Here is a 20,106-nt window from a genome sequence, read left to right as displayed (position 1 = left end):
GTAATAGATTACTTATTGAAATTATGTATAAAATGTTTGACAAAGTTGTTGATGAAATCATTTAGTAAAGATTTAATAAAATGCATCGAATTGAGAATCTTATAATATTTTGTAGTTTAAAAATCATGTCGATATTAAACCTTATCGTACGCGGTCGTCACTATTAATTTATGCACATTCCACAGATAACAAACGTAATACATTCTCGATACTCTATGGCTTTGTCTCTGTTTCATGCCAAGTGCCGGGCCAATTTAAACTAGCGGCACGCTATGATGGCCGGTTTGACGTTTGTCCGCTCATGAAGTTCCGTATTAATTGATAACGACTTTGAAGGAAATAATTGTATTACTTTATTGACGATAGTGATGTGCAGAGATTCATAAATTTTATCGAATGTAGTTTTAGGTTTAGGACTCAAAATTTATTTATTAAATTGATTTCTTAAATGTATACAAGTGTAGAAAAATCAGTTTGCACCATTTAAGGGGTGAATGTACTTGTGAATATGAACAATTTTCACTATGTGGACAAACCTCTGAAATCGCAAAAAAATATCAATAAATTTTTAAAAATGGAATCTAATACGATCGTCACATAGGATCGCTGGCTAGCACAACTACTACCTCCGGCAAACTCGCGTCAATGCTCAATGCAAAACAAAGCAGTTTCGAATTGACGTTGCTTCGAAAAGTATAAACTGTCAGTGCAATGCGATTGTGATATAGTTTTGACCTGGCTTTGGATTTCAAATATTGATACTGCATTACTGTTGACCCTTGCTCGTTAATTTGGACTCTGTTCAAGCCCTTTGTTGTGGATTTCGTCGATATGACCGAACGTACGCAGAGAACTGTTCTAAATAGTCAGACACGTGAGTTCGTAATACGCCTTCGTAACTCTTTCGATCGTGAAGCTCAAAATGGAGGGCCAATTTTACCTATAACGTCAGTGGTTGAACGCGTAGCTGATGCGCTTAATATTGGACAACGAACTGTTAGACCAGTGGTCGTCACACTTTTTTGGTCAAGGGCCACATAGGACAATGTGAGATAGTACTGGGGGCCGCACACTTGTGAATTGTATGTGAAACTAGTGACGCGGGTGCAAGTGAATGTAACTAAATAAAAACAAAAATGTTTATTCATGATTTTTATTACAAAGAAAAACAGGTACCTACTTAAGTAAAAAAAAAAAAAAGTTAACACTTCACGAATTGTGATGTTGCATTTTTTTTACAATTTCTTCTATGTTCGCGTCTTTGGGACTACATGAAATCCTCATGGTGTCTTCTAAATGACTGGAAAGGCGATTGCGATATTTATTTTTTAAAAATGTCATTTTCGAAAATGAAGCCTCACAAAGGTATGTCGAAGGGAATATAGTTAGAATAAATTGTGCGCAGTCTCGTAAACATTTATAGTTGTTAGGCACATTTCTCCAAAATTCAACGTACTCCTGCTTTTCGCGATGTTCGATGAAGTGGGCTTTAAGTTGTGTGTCGAATTTAAGTTCTATAATTTCGTTCAACAGTTGTGGTTTCGGAAATCCTAACTGGCTGAATAATTTAATGTCACCATTTTCAAAATGCCAAGGGTTTTCTACAAGAATAAAACAGTTCCTAATATTTCTCACGTCATTAAATCTTTTTTGGATTTCTGCCAAATATTCCTTTAAAAAGGAGACCATATCTTGATAGACACTATCACCAATAGATACATCGGATCGCAGAGTAGCAACACTAGGAAAATTAGAAAAGTCTCTAGCTTCAAGCTCACTTATGTATAATTGCAGTTTAGCTTCAAATGCAAAAAATTTATTCGTCATTTGTCCGATTATCTTGTTAGGTCCCTGCAATTCTAAATTAAGATTGTTAAACTTCAGTGTAATATCGGTCAAAAAAGCCATAAGTACCCACCATTCATCATTTTGAAGCTGGGGATATTCTTTACCACTTTGTTGTAAAAATAGAATTATTTCAAATTTCAAATTAAAAAATCGTTCTAGCACTTTTCCTTTGCTTAACCATCTGACGGCAGTATGCAGGAGAACGTCGCCATAATTAGCTTGTAATTCTCCAAGAAGTTCTTTAAATTTTCGATGGTTAAGTTCACGTGCACGAATGAAATTTATAATATTTATGACCGTTTTCATCACATCCTTCAATTTGTTATTTGAGATTTGACATGCCAAAGTTTCTTGATGCAGTAAGCAGTGAATGGGCAGCAAATTAGGCAAATTCCATTCTCTCTTCATTAATGCAATCAAACCATTATTTGCACCCACCATGGACGGACAACCATCAGTGCATACTGATATCAATTTACTTACAGGTATATCGTATTTTTCCACAAAGTCTTTTATTACGTCCATATAATCACTACCTCTTGTCTGACCTTTCATGGTTATGAGAGCCAAGAAATCTTCTTCTATGATCCCGTCCATTGTGCAGTAACGCACAAATAATGAGCATTGAGCCATCGACGTTATATCTGTGCTGGAATCACACGCAAGACTGAAGTATCTGCAATCTTTCAGTTTTTGAATTATTGCATCAAACATTGTTTTTGAAATATCTTCAACGCGGCGGCGACAGGTTGATTCAGAAAGCGTAAGTTTTTTTACTTCTGCCATTATTTGTTTACCATTTGAGAAATTTTGGAACAAAGTCTGAGAAATAGTTAGCATACATTCCTTTATTAATTCAGCATCAGTGAAGGGTTTCATCCTTTTTGCAAGAATGTTACAAACATGGTACGAAGCTTTTGTAACAGCATCATTTTGTCCAACCGCTGTGGTCATAATATTCTGTTGACGACGAATTGACAGCTTCAAATGAGCTACTTTATTCTTCCTTTCATTAGATTCCAAAGGAAAAGCCTCTGTAAACGAGCTATGTTTACTTGTGTAATGACGAAATAAATTGTACCGCTTAATCCCGACAACAGTTTCGCGGCATATTAAGCAAATAGCAGTACCTTCCTTGTGTCCACTGATGAAACAAAATTCATCCTCCCATTTTTCTTGAAAACTCCTATTTTCATCAGCTATTTTCCTTTTGGAAGCACTTTTTGATGACACTCCAGCCATTATTAATACGTGCGTAACTCGCAATCTATGAAAAGAAACAAGCGCCCAGTACTGTGTCCGATACAACAATACACTTACCCTAATATAATCCTACTCTATGAATACACTGGCTTCTTGAACTCTGTGACCGACTCGACGAATGACGCCAGACTGAGCGCCGAGCGGGCGGCGGTAGCGGGCAGAGGGTGGTGGGGGCACTGCTGTGCTGCTGCCGCCCGCGCCGCCTCGACTCACTTCCCGCTACGCCCGCGCCATTTGCTGCCCATGCCGTTTAGTACTAATATTTATTCTGTGCTATTGCTCTGCATAGTTATAAATTATAATCTATACTTAATCATAGGTATAGTTAGTATTTTTTGTAAAATTAATTGGTTTTGGTTGCGGGCCGCACTAATACCAGCGGCGGGCCGCATGCGGCCCGGGGGCCGCAGTTTGACGACCACGGTGTTAGACGGATAACTAAAAAAAAATATGGCGAGACTGGCACAGAAGAAAATAAACTTCACACACCAAAAAAGAGAAAACGAGCAAAACCAGTCGTAGGCATCGATAGCTTTGATGCCGATGCTATCCGAAGACATGTTTACGGCTACTATTTACAGAAGGAGTATCCAACAAGAAAAAAGTTGGTGCATTCACTGAAGGAAGCTGGATTATTCTTCGGTGGGGAAAGTTCTTTAACGAAGATTTTGAAGACCATTGGATTTCGATACAAAAAATGTAACAAACGCAAAATATTGATGGAAAGATTTGATATAGCGATGGCAAGGTATACTTTTTTACGGCAAGTGAAAGAAATAAAAAATTGGCAAAATGTTGTGTTCTTGGATGAAACATGGCTTAATGCTAACCATACTGTAGGCCGTTCTTGGAACGATGACACAGCAGCATCTACTTCCAAAGTTCCTGTAGGAAAAGGATCGCGACTTATAATTTGTCACGCCGGAACCATCAACGGGTTTGTCGAAGGTTCTCTCATGGCTTTTGCGTCAAAAACCACTGGAGACTATCATGAAGACATGAATGGAGAAAAGTTTACTGAATGGTTTACCTCAATGTTGTGTAGCCTCCCTGAACCATCTATTATAATTATGGACAACGCCCCATACCACTCGATGCAAATTGACAAGCCACCTGCCCAATCCCAAAAGAAAGCTGATATCGTCGCATGGCTTCGTAAAAATGGCGTAGATGCAAACATGAATATGTTAAAAGCGGAATTAGTACGTCTTTTAAAAGAAAACAAACCAACCAAGATCCGATACGTCATTGACGAAATAGCATTAGAACATGGGCACAGAGTTATACGGTTACCGCCTTACCATTGTGAGTATAATGCGATTGAGTTGGTGTGGGCTCAAATTAAGGGATATGCTGCAAGACACAATACAGAACCCCCATTTACCACAAAAAAAATGCTAAAATTATTAGAAGAAGCTTGTGAACATGTGACTAAAGGAGACTGGGAAAAGGTTGTGAATAGAACTGTTAAATTAATAAGGGATGATTATGAAAGAGATGTGAAAATAGATAATATTATAGAAAACGAACATATAATTATTAATGTATGTGATGATAGCAGTGACGACAGTGAAAATAGTAGTATGGACGAATCTGATTAATTATGGCCTTTTGTGGCACCTTTTTTGGTATCTTTTGTATTCATATGTTTCTTGTGTGTATATTCATTTTCGTTCAAATATTCAGTTCGTTCAAATAAATTAAATAAACATATACATTTTTGTTTTATTAAACCTATTTAATCAGGTACAAAAACAAAACTTAATTGTTTTTTGTTCGAGAATAAATTGACATTCCACATCACTATTGTAATGTGTCAAACCGGCCATCATAGCGTGCCGCTAGTGTAGTAATGTAGACTATACACGCTTGTAAGTTTACGGTTTTCTTGAAACTTGAATACAAGTGTGGTAGTTATCGGATTTATTCCTTTACTTGTGCTATAAGACCCACATCTATAATCGAAGCACCTACTTAGCAAATTTCGTCATTCTAGTTTTTCAAATTATAAGTATAACATTCTTATTAAGCAATTCTTAGAATGATATTAAATAAGTATTTTATTCAATAGAATTTTAATTTTTGATCGAGCAAAACGAGGTCTTTGTGCCTAGTTGAGTGAATTTCCACATGTCCTTCCGTCCGTTCGTCTCTCAGAGCATTTCTTCAACTTCTGAATAATAATTACTGAACGTAGTTAATTGGTAACTACTTCAAATGTAAACAAAATATATAAACTAATGGCCTTCAGCCGAATACCTATTGCCAAATTAATATAAAAAAAATTATTTCAAGGGGGCTGTCACACAAAATCGGGGGCTTTAAAGAGGAGATTGAATTCAATGCTCTTATTTATACTAAACCGCTATATAGTTTCAAAATTTCAAAAACTGCTAGTTACATAGATAATAGAAACTGAAACTACTGTATAATTATTTCAGTTAGTTATAACCTGCACTTGAACAACAAATACTAAAATTACCTAGATAATAATTATTATAAAGAAACGATTTATTTTATTTTTTATAGGGGATTAGTATTTTTAACATAATAATTGATGTAAATAGATAGCACTGTTGACATTATTGTGATGCAATAATGCGAAATTCAACCATCTCCAATAACTCTTTAGCTCTTTTTGCCTCTAAAAAGGAATTATTATAGTGCGAGGTCTCAGTTTGAGGCGAACTACTAAGATAAATTTGAGACAACACTACACCCTGCCTACATCTTACGGCTTACCAGTCACAAACAAGTCACAAACTCACAACAGACGGCAGACCCAAAGAGAATATAATAGTTATCACATGAACAGTTTACCACTAGTTAGCACAGTGTAGTGGATTTCTAAGCAGTGCACAGATAACCAATCATACCTGTCAGTCAAATGTCAAATTGAAGACTCATTCATTTTGACATTTTGCATTTTCATTTCACGAAAGGTCATTCTGGAAAATGGCCGCTTCGGGAGGAAATATAGAATGGTCTACAACAGTTAAACCAATATTAACGGCGCTTTACGGCCCATTTTTTGACAAAAATGACGCTGTGGAAATAATACAAGCCATCATCAAAAGGTAGGTAAAATATTTCTACTACTTTAAAGGTTTAGATGCAGTTAGTCATCTTTCCAAAATTATCATTTATTTATTTCTGTTTATTTAGATCACAAGCATTTAATAGTCTACAGTATTCTCTTTGTCTTAAAAATATTAGCCAATAATGGCTATTTTTTACTATCAGAATATCAGTTCTAACGTAACTTTCCTCTATAATTAAGTTATCCAATAAGCAATGTACCTACAGCATCTGAAGATATTTTAGTCTACCCTCTTTTATTGGATTGACATTATTGATATAACTGCAAGAACAAAACAAGAAAAAGGTGATCTTTTACTATACAATTAATTTTTTTTCTGGTTAACAGTGAAAGCGAGTTTCAAACCCATGATGATGCGAATGACCTATTCTACACATGCTTTGCATGTCTCTCAGCACACTTTATCAGCATCAATGCAAATAATTGTAAGTATACAGTAAAATATAATCATATGATTTATTGATTTTAATTTTTAACTATCCTTACTGTAGCTATATATTCTAACTAGATAATTTACTGTGACTTTGTCCTTATTTATTTATTACATACAAAATCCAATAGGAACTGATTTTCAAGTAGTCAATGTCACCCTCCAAGATTTTTACTATATTATCTATGAAAAAACTATGTCAATTCATTGCTTTCTTGTGTAGTGATTGAAGAACAAATCTACAAACACACTTTCGCTTTTATAATATGGGTAGTGATAGTTGAAAAGTGTCCAATATTAATTCAAGTACACAAAGCTGCTAATTTGATTTTGATTGTTCTGACTAATCTCAAAACGAAATTGACTCACTAGTCTAAAAACAGTTTTATCCATTTCACCACCCTTTGCACCACACACCTGTACAGCCCCTGTGCTACCCCGGTGCAAGTGATGTGCGAGTGTGCAGGGCGTCCGCGCCTCATACCTCAATTGCCATCTCTACCTGTCATGTACTATACCTACAAATGGGCGCAATATTGCTTTAATTTCTAATGTTCGACTCTATGCTGATTGATCAAATTATTATCAGTCTATAACTTTTCTGTATATCTGAATATACACAAAATTACTACTATACTAATTAAATCATACCACTAATAATTTTTTATTAATCTATCTAAAAGACATTTACAATTGGATTAATTTTGTTCTTTTCATGAATAATGATTCAGTTATTTAGGTCAAGGGCCTTGGTTTTTTATTACACAATGTTATGAAAATAAGAAGCAATGTTGTTTGGGAAAGTTACGATGTTTTTAATTAGATAAAAAACATAATTGAATAAACTGTATAGATTTCTTACTAGATCCTGGCAACACTCACATGGACTTAGCACTCCTAGCTTGTCGGGATGATACGGACACTATCCACCTGTCTAACACCTTGTATATTATGTACTTATGACATGCCACAGACTGTTAGAATGTTGTTGGATCAGATGTATGCTTCTAATGCGTGCAGCTCTATAGAAAGTTCTCTAGCAGACAACTACCAATAAAATATGGCTGGCCTTATTGACACATCATAAAGCTAATTTATTTACCCCCGACCCAAAAAGAGTGGTGTTATAAGTTTGACGTGTGTATCTGTGTATCTGTCTATCTGTCTGTGGCATCGTAGCGCCTAAATGAATGAACCGATTTTAATTTAGTTTTTTTTGTTTGAAAGGTGGCTTGATCGAGAGTGTTCTTAGTTATAATCCAATAAAATTGGTTCAGCCGTTTAAGAGTTATCAGCTCTTTTCTAGTTTTCTTGTAGAAAAGAAGGTTAGATAACCGTTAGGTTCATAATATTATGTCAATTGACAAATGTCAAGCTGTCAAGATGGACGTTGCCTAAATACATAATTATTTATTTGAAAATGATGTTTTGGAAAACTCAGATAGGTACTTTAGATCGTAGGCGCGGAATAGTCCAAGAAAATCAGTTCAGCCGTTTGAAAGTTATCAGGTCTTTTCGGTCTTTTCTAGTTACTGTAACCTTCACTTGTCGGGGGTGTTATAAATTTTTAATTTACACTTGTGTATTTCTATGATTTAAACAGTGCCAGCTGACCAGCTCAGCACAGCTCGCGATGCATTCAGAATTATACTCGGACAAATTCTTAAGAAGCTCTCCGAAGCTGGATTGAGCTATGACGACTCAACAAACACTACTGCTCCAAATGTTTCTGTTAAGCAGGTAAGTGCTTACCTAACTAATATAATATTAAATTATGGCATTTTTTAATACATTGTATTACATGATTTGCCTGTAATTAATCATAAGCTTGTTAGTTTTTAACATAATATGTCACTTTACAGAGATTTTTTTACTAGCAAGTGCTTATAAAAAAAAAAGCCTAAACTCAGCAATATTAATTTTTTATTTATTGTTAGGGTTCTGTACCCGAAGGGTGCCAACGGAGCCTATTACTAAGCCTCTGCTGTCGTCTCTTCATCCATCTGTCTGTCAGGGGCTGTATCTAAACCAAATTAAAATTTTCAAAGTGTTTTTCTATTGCCACTATTATAATAATTTTGAAATTTTGAAATTTTTCTAAATAACACTAATATAAATTTGAAAATAGCCACCATGCAAATTAAAAAATGTGTAATTACATACCTACATAGTGTTATATCTTGTAAGATGGAATGTAACTCTTTGTGTGTAAGTCTGACTCATACTTGACCTTTTAATTGTTTTCTACTGGTAAAATTCGGTTAAAACTCATTTTAATGCACTTTATGAAGACTCAGTCCATATGTGTAGAAAAATATAATGTGACCTAATTTGTTTCAGCTGCTCCTCCCAATTGTGGGCTTATGCGGCATTGACGGTGGAGGCCTTCCACAATCTGACCTAGTTATATTGACATCACTACTTAAAAGTGCGAAGTTGCCTGCACATGTTAATGCATCTGGTAATTTTAATTGAATTATTTGGATCATCATCATTGTCTACCGATAGACGTACGCACTTAGCAGTCCATTAATTTTTAATTATGATTTGTTTTATTGTTACAAAAATCTGTTTCTTATACAGAATACCAGTATAAAAAAACTGTTTTCTCATACAGAGTACCAGTAAAAAATCATGTTTTTAAAATACTTCTAGAAACCCAGGCATCAAAATCCTCGGTCATACCAAGCCCCATAACATCGCTGGCATCTCAAACAACTACCACGGAGAAACAAGCACCATCTAATGCCCAGCGTAGATCAGACGCGTTACTTGAACAATTGACAATGCCCCTGAGGAATCCCGTGTCCTCAACGACTCAGGCTCAGCCCGTACCAGGGGTCATGACTCCCGGAAGCAAAGATAGTATGGAAAGCGCTAAGGAAGGGAATGGCTCTCAACAGGCTTCCATAGACATGAAGGTAAAGAAAAAAGTTGTGTTTGTGTAGATTAAATTTTCTATTAAAAAATATCAATTAGATGATGCTCATGACTTCATCCTCATGGAAATCCATAAGGATGAAGTCAAGAGTTTTTTCAGAATTCCATGGGGACTCATTGATTTTTCAGAATAAAAGATGGCCAGTGTCTCTAGGATACCAAACTATCCATATAACTATGTCTATGTCTATACCAAACTTGAAAATAGGGTTAAACAGATGAGCCGACAAAATATATCGGACAGAGAGACACACTGTTGCATTTACATTTATGGATATGGATTTGCATGAATTTGTAGGCCATTATCTCACATTTAATTAAAATCTGTAAAAAAGGCATTCCGAACCAGTGGTAGATGCATTTGAAGATTCAAAAGTACTTGTAAAAGTTAAATTAGATAAAATATATTTTTATTTATTTTCCATTCCATCAGCCTGTATGCGTCCACTGCTGGACATAGGCCTTTACATGAGCGCGCCACCAAACACGGTCCTCCGCCACCTTCATCAGCTCATCTGTCGAGCGGGCTGAAGGTCGTCCCACACTGCGCTTACCACTCCAGAATACATCTGCCCCATCGGCCGTCGGTTCTACGACAGACATGACCTGCCCATTGCCACTTCAGCTTGCCATTTATTTATTTATTCAAACGTATTTGTACAGAAGTGGGTGGCATCTACGTGTGCCTCATTACTGATGGAGCTAAGAGCAGGCTCCGTGGTGCTCAAAGTGTGCTCATCCCTGCCCTGCCTGCAGAGATACCTCAGCCGCTGGCAGAACGCCAAGGAGAGCGCCATCGCGCCACAGTTCAACTCTGATGTCACACTGTAAGTACGCGTCCTTGCTGATGGAGCTCTATAAGGAAAAACTCCTTTTATTACCCAACTGCGCCTATGGCAAAGCCAAAAGGAAGGGTTATGATTTTAGCAGTCTATGTATGTATGTAGGTTAAACTACTGAGCCGCTTTTAATGAATGAGGTGTCAGTTGATTCGTCATTATGGTCCGGGTGACATAGACTACTTTTTATACAAAAAAATTGAAAAGCACTTGCGTTAACTGTGAAGGAAAACATCATGAGGAAACTTACATGCCTTAGAGTTCTCCATAATGCTTCCAAAGGTGTGTGAAATCTGTCAATCAAAAAAAGTGTTTGGCTAGTATGGTCTAAACTATTTTCTCATTCTGAGAGGACACCCATGTTCAGGACATGAGCAATGGGGTTTTTTTTTAAATTTTGATACAAGTTAGCCCTTGACTGCAATCTCACTGGTAAATGATAACCTGGAAGGGATATTGCAGTTTTTACTAAACTCATACTCCTATGGTTTCTACATAGCATCGTACTGGTACGCTAAATCGATTGGCGGCACGGCTTGATTTGACATTATTGTTCCAGCCTTCATTTTCTGGTGAATGAAGTGCACGTATGTCGGCTCGCGCTGTCGCTGCCCTGCCTCGAGCCCTTCACGCCGGAGCGCATCGCCGCGCTCAGCGACGTCGCCACCGCTTGGCTTCTGTGCTGTGCTACAGCTCAGGTTTTTATGAAATACTAGCTTACCTATCCTGGCTGGCTCGGAGGCCTCTTAGTGTTATGAAGGAACCTCATGCACAATCTCAAATTTCAAAACAGCAGCTTAAGCTACTTTTAACTCGAGTAAAAGGATCTGTTAACTGTGAATTTGTGGTTAAAAAGTTATAGCAGTAGATTAAGCTTTTGGTTCATTTTTAGTTCCTTGTAAGTGTATTATGGAATTCCGCAAAGATTACTTTGCGGAATTCCATAATTACATTACGGATTACTGCTTCTATACAAAATTAAAAAGTGTTCTTCTGCTTTGGGGCTATGCAGGCTCTTGCATACATTTTATCACTTAGACAATCTCCGATCCATTGTGATCGCCTGTGTGTACCTTGTGCGATGGTACCTTATGTGTGGGAGCCCGACTCACACTTGACTGGTTATTTTTAATCTTAGGCTTCACTCCACCCGAAGGACGAGGAGAGTGAGCAACAGACGGCGACATTAGTGGAAAGTGCACTCAGTCTGTACAACACTGTTGGAGAGACATTCAAACAGTCTACGCGCGCAGGTGGCTACGTGAGTACAAGATTTCTATATCTGCGTATCTATGTATACTGTATAGGCATTTATTTATAAGTTTTTGTTATTTCGTACTTTTGTAGAGATTTGTAATGAACAAAGTACAACACTTTTCAATAGACACATTTTCTTTCAGGTTCGTAAAATGTTATAAAATTCTATCGCCTACTGTGTATATTATACTACTTCGTAATAATACGCCGCATTTAATTCAGATTTAATTTTTAGTTCTAGCAATTGTTTTGTAATAAGATTTTTGAATGCTTTTTAACAGATGGAATCCAAAAATTAGAACGAATGAACGCACGCGGATTTAATTCGCACTTCGTGTGTAGCCCGCGTTTTCCCCATATGAATGAGGGGGGACGGAAGATAGCTTCGCTTTTGTTGAGTGTCGCAAGACGCCTCACGGCAAATTTTCACTCAAATTACTACACTCCCACTACTACTGCAGCTGATTACTCATAACCATGATAGGAAACCATATTATTTATCTACTTGTATGGGATATCTTTGTCATTTTTATTGCTGTCCCTATTATCATATACGATCTGTGAAGGTGTATCAAAATCACCTGATGATCGGCGCCTGGGTGCTGCTATGTGGGCTGCACCACGCACTGGCAGGCGCGCCCGGCGCTGCCGCTCCGCACAGTCCCGCCAAGCCGCCCTCCCGACCCTACAACCTCACCAAGATGTAAGTATAAGCCCCATTCATTGGTCAATGATCCACACCTTGTAGAATCCACAAATTGACTTGACAACGAATAAATAACGCCTAACAGTTGATACGACACAGTACAAGTCTATCACCAAATACACCTCCCGCCCATAAAACCTCACCAAGATGTGAGTATTGTGTTGACCAACAGACAGAGTCCAATCACTTGGCCAATGCTCCAAACCATGTAGAACCAACACATTGAGTAACAAACAACTAACGCTTACAGTTGCCATCATACGGTCTCACTCTAATTCTATCACCAAAAACTCTCCCGCCCTTACAATCTCACCAATGTGAGTATTGTGTTGACCAACAGATAACCCCCAATCACTTAGCTAATGCTCTACACAACATAGAAACCACACATTGACTTGATGACGAACAAGTAACAACCAACATCTGACACTACACAGATCCCACACCATCTCTATCACCAAGGATCCCCTTCCCACAAAAGTCTAGTTTCACACCCAACAATCATTTTTTGACAAATAAATTCACTCCACAGGCAGCAAGGCCTAAGTGTCGTATGGGTAGCTCTCGGCGGCCGCTGCCTCGCATGGACGGGCGCGTTGCTCTCGGACGCTCGCATGGAAGCGCTGAGCACGTCCAACATTACAACACCATCATCTGCTATCCCCGCTCCGCTACAAATTCTGGCGCACCATACCGCACACCAGAGGGAACTACGACTCGCCTCCGCTGCGCCTTTGCATCAGGTAATAATTTACTATAAGGTTTGAATGGCTAGTAGACTCACGTGATTAGTCGAATTAAACCCGACTAGTTTCGAACCTACAGATGTAGATGGCTACAGATCATCTCTCGACAGTTCATTTTCATCGCTGGCACCGCTCCCGTATTAGTAATGATAATGTCTTGGGTTTAAAGACAACAACATTGACGCCATTGTTTACTAACCGACGAAATGTCAACATTTTCGTTTCCCTCAGTTGCTGGTGGCGCTGGGCGTGGTGTGCTACCGCAAGGCGACGCACCTGAAGCGCGCGGTGCAGAAGCAGCACCCGGACGCCGACCCCGACCGCTCCGACAACACTGTTTACTTCCAGGACATGATCCTCTGCTCCGAGGACTCTGAGACTGATGACGGTAGCTATATAGTCGGATTTTTAATTCGGTAGTTTAAATAAAAAATGGCGAACAAACGAGCGGGTCACCTGATATTAAGTGATTACCACCGCCCATGAACATTTGCAGCATCGTAGATACCGCCGATGAGATGCCGGCCTTTCAGGAATTTGTTGATCCACCTCTTGAATAACCCCATGTTGTAATCTAGTGGGAACACCGCCAAAGGGAGTTGGTTCCACAGTTCTGACAGTTCTCATCTTATGCATTGGGTAATTTGTATGAAAAATAGGGTTACTATCTGAAATCACCTTCAATCCCTGTCTACATAAAAAGTCCCTTAGGTGCCTAATAATGCACTATATTGTAACATTTTATTTTTAGTGAAAAAGGTTTGTTAGTTGTTATAATGTTTTTTTCCTCTCCCGCATTAATTGTTTTGACATTTATACGAGAGTGTGTTCTGAATCCAGCGGCTCCATGTCGAGTCGTTTGATGTCGTTTGCAATCCGTTTAGCTACGTCGCGGTTACTATGGCCCTTTCTACAGATCTCATTCCTGATTTGACACATAGAGAAACTCCAAGCATAGCTTAAGAAAAACTCCAAGCATTCAAAAAATACACGTCTGACTTAGCTATAAAATTTTGTTTAGAAGACAGCGAGCCATTGTTTGGCTTGTGGTTCGAATCGACGCTAGTCGCCCCCGACGCTCTTGACAGCGGCTTGACGCGGGCGGGAGTTAACGACAACAATGACGCAAATGACGCCAACGCACGACCCAATCAAGCCATCGTGCCGGACAAAGCTGAACCGTATTCTGTAAGTAATAAGACTCAAAGTATTGTTTTGAATACCCGCTGGTCACACCCAATGCTCGTAGGAAAAGTTATCGAAAGCTCGAGTTTTTTTTCTCTCAAAGCTTGCTTGCTAGAGCTTGGCTATGAAATGTATTTGTACGTAATTGCCATTCGAAAGTTCTGGTTCTCCATACATTTTGAAATATAATAAGCAACTCAAGTGACGTGTTTTCTCGGCAAAAAAGGTAGTTACTAGAAATTAAACAACTCATAACAATTAAACAACTAAATAAATAGCGTTCCGGTATGATGCTGTATAGACACTGATAAGAGGTATGGGTGTAATAAAAACTGCCACACCCCTTCCAAGCTAGCCAGCTACCATCTTAGACTGTCTTAGACTGTACACTTTAATCCATTAGCATAATGGATTGAAAAAACTTATATTCTTTTCCAGTACATAACATTAGCAACGGAGGTGTTCAACCTATTGACGGAGGAAATAATCAGCGAGGACTCGGAGAGGCTCGGGCCCTCCGCGCTGCAACTGCACGAAGCACACACGGCGTTGCTCGCCGCACTCGCCAAGGACTTGGATAGAGAGACTGCTAGGACTGACACTGGTAAGAACTCTTATTTTTAGGGTTTCAGAGAAAAAAAGCAACCCTTGTAGGATCACTTAAATCTGTCTGCCTGTATATCTGTCTGTCTGGCTGGCTGGCTGACTGGCTCTCTGGCTGGCTGGCTGACTGGCTCTCTGGCTGGCTGGCTGGCTGGCTCGCTCGCTCGCTCGCTCGCTGGCTGGCCTTGGCTGGCTGGCTGGCTATTGTGTATGTCAAGACCCGAAAATTCGAATTTCGAAAAAATCCGAAAACCGTGAATTTATGATTACACTACAAAACTTTCAACACTTTCTTGTACGATGGTACGGAACCCTTCAAGCGTGAGTCCGACTAGCACTTGACTGGTTCTTTTTCTACCAGGTACAATCTCCTCGTGTTTTGGAGCTCGGCTGGGTGCTTTGTACGCATCGTTCAGTTCAGCCCTGGTGCGGTACTTGCACAACCTGAGCGGCGCGCCCGCCTTTGCGTCGTTACAGCCTGCCTTACAACAACAGTTGCTCGCTAGCGGCTCCGAAAGGAACAATACCTCAACTTACTCCTCACCGTTACAGGTTAGCTTTATCAACCTATTTCAAGTATGATTTCAGCTGCTTGATTGCGGAAACTGCAAAATCAAAGTCAAAATCATTTATTGTTTTAATTTGATGGTCAGAATTGTTATATTTGTACGATATAGTGGTGATAATTAATTACGTAAACTTAAAACTAAAGCTACAAGGGTTCCAAACGCGCCCAACAATCATTATTATAAACTCAATTGTTGTGATTGGCTGGATTTATATTAATTATTCTTGTTGCAACAATGCATTGTAGCTAATAGTAAACAAGCATCAACCAATCAGGTGATTGCGATCGTGACACTGTAATAGCAGCAGGATAGCTTTCTATCAGAATGTGTGAGGAAAGATGAGGAATAGATATAACAATAGCACGAGAAGCAGTAAGACCTGTGTACTGCAGTAGTAAACCGAATTGAATAGCAGGAAACATAATGTTATGACTTTAACACAATAAATAAAAGTTTAGATGAGCTAAAGATCTGGGTTTAAAGAGTGCGCTACCTACACACTTACCTCATTCTTTTTCGGGGGCATGTCTCAGAAAATATCTTCTGTTTTGTCTCATTTCTTTGCATCGTAAGTCATGTAGGGGTGAGGGGGCAAGTTATCCTAGCATTTCGTAGCAATATATTTAACGCTACCAAAAAAGCTGCTTTTTAAAAGGAGCTTTCCTAAAAAACTAATCTTATACTTTTACTGTCGCACTTTACCCCTCTTGGCATCTATAAATTATGATCCTACACATAACACATGTTAGTAGAATTTAACGGATTGATATAAACACTCGAAAATATCTAGACAAAAAAGAAAAGTTAGCCAATAATAACTAATGGAAAATCCAAAGATCGTGCATATTCCTTCTTTTGTCTGGACAGGCATTAAAAGTAAACTATAGTATAATATACTTCTATACTATTATATGCTACACCAATATACTATTAGTGATGTGACATAAAATCTTATTTTGTGGTTTAGGTTGGGCCCCGCGTAGTGAAACTCCTCGGCAGCATGGTCCTCAGCAAGGCCCCAGCGGACCGCGAGAATAGTATACTAGTGATGTGGCATAAAATTATCAACACGCTGCAAGAGTGCGCGCTGCAGAGTGTGCCCAGCCAAGATCATGACTATGAAGGTATGATAAATAAAATTCTTCATAATAATCTCTACATACGAGTAGCGTAAAACAAAGTCGCTTCCCGCCGTATGTCCCTATGTACGCTTAGATCTTTTAAACTACAAAACCGCATTAAAATCATTGAATTCAAATCAAAGTCATTGAATCTTCATCAAATGATTCAAGAGGAAGGTTTATAGGTATCAGTTTTTAATATTGTTTTGTGTTGATTTGTTGAAATATGATGATGAATAAATTGTTCAAGATGTCGAAAGAAATCAAGCAGACAGAGCTTGCATCAAAAATGCTGTCTTATTCTTTTGAAATATGACAACTACATGTACCTGTGCGAAGAGGGGACAGGTTGCAATACTCTATTCATTATATCATAAGATCTAAGTAAGATCCCATCCTTAGATCTGATCCATGCTTTCCATCAGACCATATTGTTGTTCTTTCTGATGATGTAATCATACCTTTAAATTTAGATTCTCTTTATCAAGAGACTTTATCAATTGTATTCAAGTGAAAACCTTTTCCCAACAATACACCATACACCATAATAACTTAATACACCATATGGTGTATTTGTTTGGCTGTTTTACTGTTGGAATTCTAGTCTAAAAGTAGATTTTTGAAACTTGATAGTTGAAGTTTAAATATTTATTGCAGATTTGAACGTGGAACATGCGCAACTCCTTGTGTATTTGTTCCATTCTTTGACTTTGATGCAGAAGAAATCTGTATTACTCCTGACTGCAAATGCTATCATTAAAGTAAGTAAAAAACAGAGAATAACTAATTCGAGTCCTTTAAGGTTATCCTTCATATGTGCTTCTCTATATAAAATTTACAAACACTCCATACATACTTGTAATCGAATTTAAAAAAACGTATTACGCCGATTGTTCATCTTTAATTCTATCTAATCTAGTTAGTGTAAGTGGCACTGTTGTTCTAATTAGTTGTAAAATAAATAAAATAAAATAAAAAATACTTGTTGTTCTATATCTAAAACAAAGCCAATTATTATTATCGATTTATCTCTTAATTATATATGGCCAGAATAATAACTATAGTAAAATTAGGTTTGTTTGGAAAGTTATCTATTTTATCATAATGTTCGATATTGTAGGTAGTGGACACTCTCGGAATGACGGACAGGAAGCGCGCGATGAACCTGCTGCCGCACCAGCTGATGCTGACCACTCGACTGATGCTCCTACTGGAGTATCTCATGAAGCACCTCTACGACGCTCCGCAAACTTTGTTACAACAGGTACCCATTTTTTACAAAATACTAGCTGGTGCCCGCGACTTCGTCTGCGTAAATTTACGCTTTTAAAAAATCCTGAGGGAACTTGTTGATTTTCCGGGGTAAAAAGTTGCCTGTCAAACTTACCCATGCGAAAAATCACATCGATTAGTTAATCTGTTGCGACGTGATTGAAGGACTAACCAATAAACCAACACGCTTTAGCAATTATAATATGGGTAGTGTTTTTTCCTGAGCTTAATTAAAAGCTAAATTCGTTTCTCAAAGAAACAGGTTTCCTCACAGGAGCGAACCCCTGACCTCCGATGAGGAGGCGGACGTCCTAACCACTAGGCTATCATAACTCACGTACGTTATGCGTAATGCCTATATGTATAGTATTTTTTTTTTCACAGATTGAATGGAATCTGGTAATAGCCCCGGGCTTGGCGCAGCCCCCGCCTGATCCAAGTAGCACGGGTGTGAAAACTACCACGGACAACGGGCAGCTCAAGTCGCGCATCTATTGCGAGGTGCCGACCATAGAAGCGTCGTACAGGCGACTGTCACAAGACGAGACGTCAATGAGACCCAAGTTCTACGCGCTAACTAACGCCGAGGTTAACAATCAGGTACGTCGAATGTTTCAGCTTAAAAACTTCGTTTAAAAGAAATGCATTTATATTCAAATTCAAATTCAAATTCAAATTCAAATTATTTTTATTCAATTAAACTTTTACAAGTGCTTTTGAATCGTCAAAATAATCTACCACTGGTTCGGAATGCTGTTCCTACCGAGAAGAATTGAAATTAAATATAGCAAAGTTCTAGGGACCAATTTAAAAAATCCGATTTCTCAATTTGATTATGCATTGAAGTTATCAACATCATCAATATCAACACCCATTCACAATGATATGTTCATGTAGGAGAATCCAAAACTCGACGGTCTGGCGTGTAACTTCGTACTTGGCACTCCTCACAAGCTGAAGTACCCGTTACTACTGGACGCGCTGCTCTCGCTGCTCAACTCCGCGTGTGTGTGCGACAACACTCAGTACTCCTCGTCCGCCGCCGCGCTCTCGGCTGCGCACTACTGCTTCCAGACTGCTTGGCGGTGAGTGCATATCACATTCAATGAATTTCATAGCTCTGTTGAGGCGTGATTGAAGGACAAAGCAACAAACAGACACACTTTCGCATTTGTAATATGGATCGGGATTTACTAAGTATCGATTTTCCTCAGGTTGGTGATAAGCATGCCGCCCGCAACTCCGCACATGGACAAGTTACAGGCGGGCATAGCGGCCGACCTCCCGTCGCCTTTGCCGCTACACGCCCTCATATGGGCGCCGCGTGCCGACAATAAGAAAGTTTTCAACCCGTGGCTTAAGGATGCGCTGGTCAAGCAGGGAATGTATACGCAGGTACAGTACCACCATTTTTATAAGTTGTTTCGGCAAAATTCGTTTGCGCGGAAAAGTGCAACCAAACGTCGACTAAAACAGATTTTACACCAAGGAAATTCATCTTCATTTTCTGCTGCTTTGAAAGAAAGAAAAGAAAGAAAGAAAACTATTTATTTGGTGCCTCAAAAATAAGATAACACATATAAAATCGAAATAAAATGAGATGCATGATGTGTGGTACCAAAATGGACTCCACTCAGCATTTGCTGCGCCTGTGTCGGGAACGCAGGCACAGCGGTGGTCTTCCGTGGAGCCAAAAGTTTCGGACAAGTTCTTTGGGGTTAAGCAGGTTTTTGTATACCCTGTATCACTTTGACCATCTCCGGTCCATTGTGATTGTATCAAAACCTGTGGCCGCCAAGTACAGTACCATTTTTTTGATTGGAATTGAAGTAGCATCCTTAGGGTAAATCTGTCAGTCAGCTTCTCTTTTTATACATTTAGAGTCTAATTCTAATTTCTAATGTTAATAATTTCATTTCAGTATGCTGAAAACCTCCTAGCCGGTGTGAGCGCGTCTTGCGATAATATCAAGTACACAGCGTGGCTTGCTTCCGAGACTATCAAACATCTGAAACAAAACATGAACCGTATGTGCATTTCTATGGGACAGCAGACGTAACATGATCACCGGGAGTAGTGCGCTTGCCTAGAAGATTCCTGTTCACTTCAGTAACATGTTTTTAAAAGCTTTTTATGAGGTTGACTTGTTTGTATGTTGTCATTCTATAGGTGTCTATGTGTCAATAATTTTAGTTCTTAATTCAAAATTGAACCGTATTTTTGACAT

At 38.6% G+C, this 20,106-nt stretch overlaps 3 protein-coding genes across 13 annotated transcripts in view; 2 read left to right on the top strand and 1 right to left on the bottom strand.

Annotated features, from left to right (window-relative positions):
- The window catches only part of LOC123881313 (thioredoxin-like protein 1), a 28,036-nt gene extending 20,351 nt beyond the window's left edge, over positions 1-7,685 (top strand). Inside the window, exon 8 of the transcript XR_006799453.1 lies at positions 7,674-7,685. The gene's annotated coding sequence lies outside the window, so the exon portion shown is untranslated. The remainder of the gene's footprint in view (positions 1-7,673) is intronic.
- Positions 1,002-3,286, bottom strand: LOC123881305 (general transcription factor II-I repeat domain-containing protein 2-like). The gene is made up of 2 exons (XM_045930018.1): positions 3,198-3,286; positions 1,002-3,164 (listed from the first exon to the last, which is right to left on the bottom strand). Exon 2 carries the CDS (start codon positions 3,088-3,090, stop codon positions 1,210-1,212), a length of 1,881 nt encoding a protein of 626 aa, XP_045785974.1. The 5' UTR covers positions 3,091-3,164; positions 3,198-3,286; the 3' UTR covers positions 1,002-1,209.
- The window catches only part of LOC123881293 (protein purity of essence), a 78,279-nt gene continuing 64,221 nt past the window's right edge, over positions 6,049-20,106 (top strand). For 9 of the 11 annotated variants that reach the window (XM_045929990.1, XM_045929989.1, XM_045929992.1 and 6 more), the window contains exons 1-21: positions 6,049-6,188; positions 6,539-6,636; positions 8,245-8,381; positions 8,982-9,102; positions 9,297-9,562; positions 10,245-10,408; positions 10,980-11,118; positions 11,559-11,681; positions 12,244-12,380; positions 12,916-13,126; positions 13,361-13,517; positions 14,151-14,317; positions 14,753-14,918; positions 15,279-15,469; positions 16,454-16,610; positions 17,265-17,368; positions 17,728-17,871; positions 18,264-18,479; positions 18,777-18,964; positions 19,094-19,274; positions 19,801-19,906. In XM_045929990.1, the coding sequence (XP_045785946.1) occupies positions 6,067-6,188; positions 6,539-6,636; positions 8,245-8,381; positions 8,982-9,102; positions 9,297-9,562; positions 10,245-10,408; positions 10,980-11,118; positions 11,559-11,681; positions 12,244-12,380; positions 12,916-13,126; positions 13,361-13,517; positions 14,151-14,317; positions 14,753-14,918; positions 15,279-15,469; positions 16,454-16,610; positions 17,265-17,368; positions 17,728-17,871; positions 18,264-18,479; positions 18,777-18,964; positions 19,094-19,274; positions 19,801-19,906 (3,295 nt within the window). In that variant the 5' untranslated portion in view covers positions 6,049-6,066. The remainder of the gene's footprint in view (positions 6,189-6,538; positions 6,637-8,244; positions 8,382-8,981; positions 9,103-9,296; positions 9,563-10,244; positions 10,409-10,979; positions 11,119-11,558; positions 11,682-12,243; positions 12,381-12,915; positions 13,127-13,360; positions 13,518-14,150; positions 14,318-14,752; positions 14,919-15,278; positions 15,470-16,453; positions 16,611-17,264; positions 17,369-17,727; positions 17,872-18,263; positions 18,480-18,776; positions 18,965-19,093; positions 19,275-19,800; positions 19,907-20,106) is intronic. The other 2 variants (XM_045929991.1, XM_045929984.1) reach the window with 1 other exon arrangement.

Source organism: Maniola jurtina, chromosome 4 (assembly GCF_905333055.1).
Source record: "Maniola jurtina chromosome 4, ilManJurt1.1, whole genome shotgun sequence".
Taxonomy (NCBI): Eukaryota; Metazoa; Arthropoda; class Insecta; order Lepidoptera; family Nymphalidae; genus Maniola; species Maniola jurtina.
The sequence above is the reverse complement of the archived record's forward strand: the minus strand, read 5'-3'. Positions and strand labels throughout refer to the sequence as shown.